General features: G+C 36.4%; 1 protein-coding gene across 1 annotated transcript in view; it reads right to left on the reverse strand.

Moving 5' to 3' along the window:
• Positions 1-1,039: 1,039 nt before the first annotated feature.
• Positions 1,040-6,757, reverse strand: part of LOC113678312 (uncharacterized) — a 5,812-nt gene continuing 94 nt past the window's right edge. Inside the window, exons 1-7 of the mRNA XM_089187292.1 lie at positions 6,672-6,757; positions 5,073-5,190; positions 4,602-4,687; positions 3,994-4,095; positions 3,352-3,396; positions 2,492-2,596; positions 1,040-2,349 (exon numbers count right to left, since the gene is read on the reverse strand). The exon at positions 6,672-6,757 is cut by the window's right edge and continues 94 nt beyond it. Of these exons, the coding sequence (XP_089043418.1) occupies positions 1,948-2,349; positions 2,492-2,596; positions 3,352-3,396; positions 3,994-4,095; positions 4,602-4,687; positions 5,073-5,190; positions 6,672-6,749 (936 nt within the window). The 5' untranslated portion in view covers positions 6,750-6,757 and the 3' untranslated portion in view covers positions 1,040-1,947. The remainder of the gene's footprint in view (positions 2,350-2,491; positions 2,597-3,351; positions 3,397-3,993; positions 4,096-4,601; positions 4,688-5,072; positions 5,191-6,671) is intronic.

The raw sequence follows: 6,757 nt of genomic DNA on the forward strand, positions 1-6,757 counted from the left end.
CCATATATACGTCCGCATAGAATTCCCTCCCACGTTTCCCTTTGATTTAAGTCTCTTGTGTTTTCGCACTTTTTTTTATTAAGATAAACCCAAATAATTATTTGTGTGAAAAGAGTTTAGATTAAGCATTAATATTTTTCATAGAAAACTAAATTGAAATTGAAGCTAACATTAGCAATGTTATAAGCAATGACCTCATAGGTTATGTTGTTTTAAAACTGCGAAACAGCTACTTAACTTTTATTTGGCCAAATTAAAATTCCAATTTTGAGAGTATCCGAGATGAAGGAAGGACTATAACCTCGTTGCAACACGTGGGGGGAAACAGCAAGGGGGTGCCTCCCTATGAATAAATTTATTCCTTTGCATAAACAGGACCATACTATCTTTTATTTCATTGTTCAGCCTCTTTGCTAAATTTCTTCATGAATATTAAAAAAAAATGAACGATCAATGAATTCAATCGTAGACTCGAAAAAAAAACGCGGCATGTGAAATGCGCTGATTATATTTGAACATCTGCTTTGTTTGAGCAGAAGATCATGGATAACGAAGCTAAGTCGGAACTCGACCCAATTAGATTCCCCCTCAGAAATGTCACTCTCCTCGCATATTTCTTGAGAATCTAATTTTCCTAATTTTGACCAAAATTTTTAAATTTTAGTTTTAAGGCGCCGGTCCAAGTTAATCGTCTGGTGGGGAAGGGTTGGAAGAATGAAGGATTTTGATTTAGTCACAATCAAATATACCTGACCCCCCCCCCCCCCACCCGTCTAAGGCTCCATAGAATTCTAATAATTGCCCCTCACTGGCAGTCTCAGGCTAATTTTGCTCAACTTTTATATAGTTTTTTTTCGAAATCTAGAGAGTAAAGATACCTGGGCAATAACAATGAAAGATGCTCTTCTGAATGATGCAAAGATCATCTTAGACTTCCATCAGTGTAACGGAACTGGGGTAAACAAAGAACCTGTCATCATGCCTTTAAAGACTGGAATGCCTTGGACAGTGACTTGAAGAACTCTGGCACTATATGTCAGTTAAGGAACAATTTTTTTAAATCTTTTAATCTATAGCTTACTTTTGTCCTTTTTTTAATATCTGCAATTTTCATTTACTTTTAAAAATTTAATGTTATTTTGGATTAGGACCTCTCTGTAGATCACCTACGGGTGAGAGAGCTTCCGGTTTAAATATCATTTAATTAAATTAAGAGATGTAGAACAATTTAAATGGCTCAGCCGAGTGTTATTCGCAGGCTGTCAAGGTATGCGTACCCACTTATGCCATTAAGTACCCATCACAACGAATTGGCAACTGTCCGAACTTTTGGCCAGGGGCATGGCACTAGCTGCCAACGTTCAAGGAGACTTGACTTCATGGGTTTACTAGGGTTCCAAGCGACCAGAAAGGAACAAAAGATTTCAATGAAAAGAGGAAGGGGAACCATGGTTTATCAATAGCATATTTACTTAGATTTATACCTTTTTTGGTCAACTGGCATTGTAGGCCTATTACGTTAAATCAACGTTCAAAGTGTCCCAAAATACCTTCTATTAACTTAAGGATGCTAAAAGGCTTTATTTCTGAAAAAATCGCTTTTTTAGCCAAACTTGTATACCGAAGCCACTTAGTTTTGCTTGTTGTTGAATATTACTCACTAACTACCTATGAGCTGGCCAATTGGCGCAAAGGTTAATAATATCTTATAATGTGCTACATGAAAAAATCTTGAAACATGGTTTATAACCATATTTCAAGATTTGAAATATGAGAATGATAACGTGAAAAAATAAAATGCAATCTTAAGAAATGACTTAGAATTATTCTGGGGCCACTTTTACTTTTAATTAGATTAACTGGTATAGAATGTTTATAATGCCCAGTCTTTTCTCAGGCATCTCAGTGACCGGTGAGCTCTTGTGTCATTAACAGTTCATCATGACGTCACTCAGAGCCTACGTATGTCACAATAGCCTTGGCGGGCTCTGTGTGTTGAGAAGAATTCCCGAACTGTGACATCACAGCGGTCGTGTCTGGATCTGTGTAAGCAGGAGGATGCTCTGGGCTATCTTGTGATGTCATGGTAGTTCTGCCATGTGCTACGTGTGAAGGAAGATTACCAGCGTCATAGTATGACGACAGAGTAATCTTACCAGCCATTGGATGATGAGAAGGGTATCTTTCATCAGTATATGACGTCACAGCTGGATATGGAGGAGGATGAATATAACCAGCCTGTGGCGTCATGGTATTCTCGTCCGATACTGCGCAACATCCTACACCGATGTGTGAAGGCACAGCAGTCGTGGGTGGTGTTGTGCATAGGCTAGCATATCGTAAACCAGCCTGTGGATCGAGGCAAAATGTTAAACAAAGATTAATTATTAATACAGATACGAGTAAATAAATTTGATTGACAAGCTTTGAACTCCATATGGTCATAACCGGAAAACTGTATTCAGTAAAATCTTGACGTAAATCTGGTTACCGTTTGAGTCTGGTAAACGTATGCTCTAGGAAAACCGGCGCTTGCCCCTAATGGATCTTCACGGAGGGCCTGTATGTACGAATGAACCACAATCACGAAATAGAGCTGAAATACGAGATGAAATAAATGAATGAAATAGAAAATGAAAATAAATGACGAAAGTTGAACCGTTTATGATCATTCTACACTCAAGATATGGTCCCAAGAGAAACAGTTGGTCCAGATGTTTCCCTCGACTTCCTCTCGGGAAAACAAAACTAACTAGTTTTCCAAGGGACCATTCATTAAGTGCTTTGTGATATATTTGGACTTTCCCCTAAACAATCATATGGCAAAAACAAACAAACATGCTGTTGTAATCAGCGCGCGGGTAACGACTGCGCAATTGTATCCCGGTAGGGATATACTTCAATCTGATTAGGGGCACGTGACCAAGAATCAACCAATCACAGTGCTCGTTTTGTTGAGTGAATGTCCAGGTATATAACAATAGTCTATGTTTACCCGTTACAGCTAATGTATAATAGTTATTTGATAAAATATTTTTTTTATTTGGAGGATTAATGTGATTTTGTTCGTTTTATATGTCGATCATGACGTTTATTGTAGGAAAGTTTCTGCTGTTCAGTATCATAATTGAAACTAGCAGTGGAAGAGTTTTGACAGGTCTTGAATACAAGGTTTAAAATTAAACAGAAAAAAAGACATGTCCTTAACATAGGAAGAGGGATTTATTCAAATAATTTCCCAAGCAAAATAAGAATTAAAAAAAGTAACAGTTATTGCAATATCTGCATACGCCCATCATAAATACAATAAAAAAAAGAGAAAAAAACGCAAAATAAAAAAAATTAACTTACCGTAAGCAAACACCACAGGATTATCACAATATCTGCATATATAAACTGTGATGCGATAAACAAAGAAATATTGTAAGTTTACTTTGTTATAATATGAATTGACGGATAGTTTAGCGTTGAATAGTTTCACATGTATGATTGAAACAGGCCGCAAAAAAGTACATTTCAAATTTATGAGGGAAATTTGAGCAGTACGAGATATAATCTCTTGGTTCAAGACATTATAACTGAATTTGCTACCGACAGACTATCAACAGCTGAACTTAAGAGAGAGAAAACAGTTCGATGCCTGAAAATTTTTAAATAATCTAAAAAAAGGTGCTATCTGTTCTAGAGTTCTATGAAATCTACTTTACCCGGAAAAGTGAGAGTGATCTTGAAAATTAGTAAGAGGAATCTAATGCGTTAATGCTAAACATACAAGATGCCGGGCTTTTTACGTACAGTTTTTTGCCAATCTTAGCTTTCAAAGTTGTTTGTCTTTTTTGTATCATTCTGAATTTTTAATGGTACAGTTACTGTGTCATTATTGTCAAAAATTGTACTCTGAGTCGTGTGATAATGTCATTGAACCCCGCGCTAGACACTTCAAGCATTTGATGCGGAGATAATGAATTTTTTCTTTTTGCCATTTGCACTCACCACATCGGAGACGGACAACAGCAGGAAACTTCTCACTGAAACAGAGTATGCAAAATCAAAAACGTTCCAATCCAGCCAGACCACAGCCAAAGCAATGTTTTTCTGCAACAAGGGAGATAAATTTTGCTAAACAACCGAAACAACCGAAACAAACAACAACAACAATAAAGAGATATCGGGATCTTTGCCGCACAAATAACATCGATATGGACCTGGTAAATATGCAAGTTGTGTGTGCAAAAATTTAGGCTTAAAATCAAAATTCATCAGAGACATTTGACAGAGTGCCGGGTGAAAATTTCCTTGGGGGGGGGGGGTGCACCAAATGACAGTGAAAATCTCAAGGATAGCCTTAGATTGAGTACATAATTACAACTGATAGTGGTGGATATTTCAGATTATGCTTCACATTTATCGAGCCTCTGGGATCAATCCGCAAAAAACCTTGCAAATGTGTTTAAAACTGTGCATCCATAGCACATTCGCGGATGAAGTCAGCTGTGTCTAATAAAGTTTGCAGACCATAGGCGAAGATTATGCCAGAACGCGTAACTAAAATGCACTTTATAGTACAAAACCTAATGCCATCTCGATTTTTCTTTACTTACCGTGCCAACGGATATTAGCAATGACACATTGCATAGGACTGAAATCACTTTGAGGGCGAGGGTTACATAAGCCAATGCGATGATGGCTTTGAGATAAAACAGAGAGAAAAAAACAGACAACTTTAATCAAAACAAAGTTCAGAAAAGAATTCATAAAGCTCACTCACAACAATTCAAAGCAGGTTGATTTGAATAGCAAATCCTTATTGTCCCATCAAAATACACTGCTAGAAAACACGCCATAATTTAAACAACCTTCTCATTCAAGAGTTGACGAGGAAACGTTGAATCCAGTTACCACCATCCTTAGAATACGAATTTAGTTGCTTGCTGATTGTTCAAAAACGTGCTCGGCGACCAGTATATTTTCATTATGGAATGAAAATATTGTCTTGAAACGTTAAAGTGTATTATGATTTTATCAGATAATTTATTGATATTTTTAAGACAAGGAAGGAGAAACGGAAATACCGCGGATGTGCTTCTTGTCTACAGGGAGATATCCTTCGTAGCTGTCCCAGTCTATGTTAGCCTGGTTGTACTTTATGAGAACTTTACTTTGGTTGTAAAGTATGATTGCTTGGAAGATCTGAAATGGATATAAGCACAGACATAAATATAAAATGTTTCAAAGGTGTTCTCTCGTTTGACTCGTTTGTTCGGATCTTGCCACTCAATAAGAACTATATCATGCTTGGCCTGCAGTGTGGCAACTGTTAATTTGTGCTACTCAAAATATTTTGCGCAAATTTTGTTTGGTTAAAAAAAGACGAAATTCATCGCGTTTATTTTGAATTTCCGTTGGACATGAAAAGTAGCACAGCTCGGTCTTAGTCAATACAGACTAAATATTCTGCTACATTGTCTATTGAAACTTTCTAAAAAATCCAATTTACGCCATGTGGCATGTACATACTCTTATAAACAATAGGTATGTTTCAACCTTATATACTAGACCAAATAAAACCTATACCCTTGGCACACTAACACTACTTAGAGGGAACATCTCGAATAACATTGTGGCGTACACTAGCAACGCAACGTGATGTAGCGAACGAAACTGTCAAAATTATTTTTTTAAAGTCCATATTGCTAGCAACTTGGGGTCACTTGGGTTATCACAAGCGACGTGGGTGAATTAATTTAGCGCACGTGCTTCAATGGATAAGTTCGGCTTGTAGGGCACTCGTGCTGGAGAGGGAATTATTTATTGATGCGTGACGTTGGCAGTCTGCTTTCTATCTAGATATTTTAATGGTGCGAAACGAATAATTGTGATATACATCACACTAACTATTATGATACAAAGATATAAAGTTTATACAATACTGGGATAAAATTAATAAAAAATTCGGATAGTACTTTTATAACTGTATCATATAAAATATAAGAGTATAAATAAAAGTGCCTGGTGATTGTTAACTAAACAATGGAGTAGCTTAGAATAAAAAGCAGCCAAGGAGCTCGACTCCAAATTTCCGCAGGAAGTTTATTCCATAGTCTTTATAGAATAATCTTTATGCTAAAAGACCACGCGAATTTTGGCCTTATTTCCCTGTCTAGGGTTATCTTCATCACTCCTTTTCTATAACTTGCAGACGAAAGCGTATAATTTTATCAAAATGAGTAGAAGTGGAAAGTGCGTGTTAAAGTTATTCAAAGATCTCTGTAGCATTTTTCGTTCGCGATGTGACTTTCGGTTTTTCACTTTTCGCTAGTTTTAGTTTTTATTTTATTCTATTTTTTTAAGTCAGAATCTGCAGATGACCCGGACCAGAATTTTTTATTTCTATTTTCCCTTATTTTTCTATCTATGAAGTTTCACGATTTTTGTTTGTCTTGAAATTTGTCGCCTAAATCGATAAACACTGCTCTTCAACTCCTTATTAACTCTGAGTTGTATTATGACCCAAAAACAGAATTAATTCAATCTTCACCAACAGTGTAGCGATATTAAGAAATATCCATGACCGCTCGATATACTTTTTAAAAAGTATTAAAACTGGGCTGTTTGTAATATAATTTGACAAATTAAAGTGTAGTAATTTATAGATAATTATTTTAACTCACCAGGCCGAAGATTCCAATAAGCAACGCACCGTCTCGTAGACTGCATCCGCAGCAACATATTTTCGCTAAAACTGCCATTGTGGATA

The sequence above is a fragment of the Pocillopora damicornis genome, chromosome 11, assembly GCF_964200805.1.
Source record: "Pocillopora damicornis chromosome 11, jaPocDami1.2, whole genome shotgun sequence".
In the NCBI taxonomy this organism is placed as follows: Eukaryota; Metazoa; Cnidaria; class Anthozoa; order Scleractinia; family Pocilloporidae; genus Pocillopora; species Pocillopora damicornis.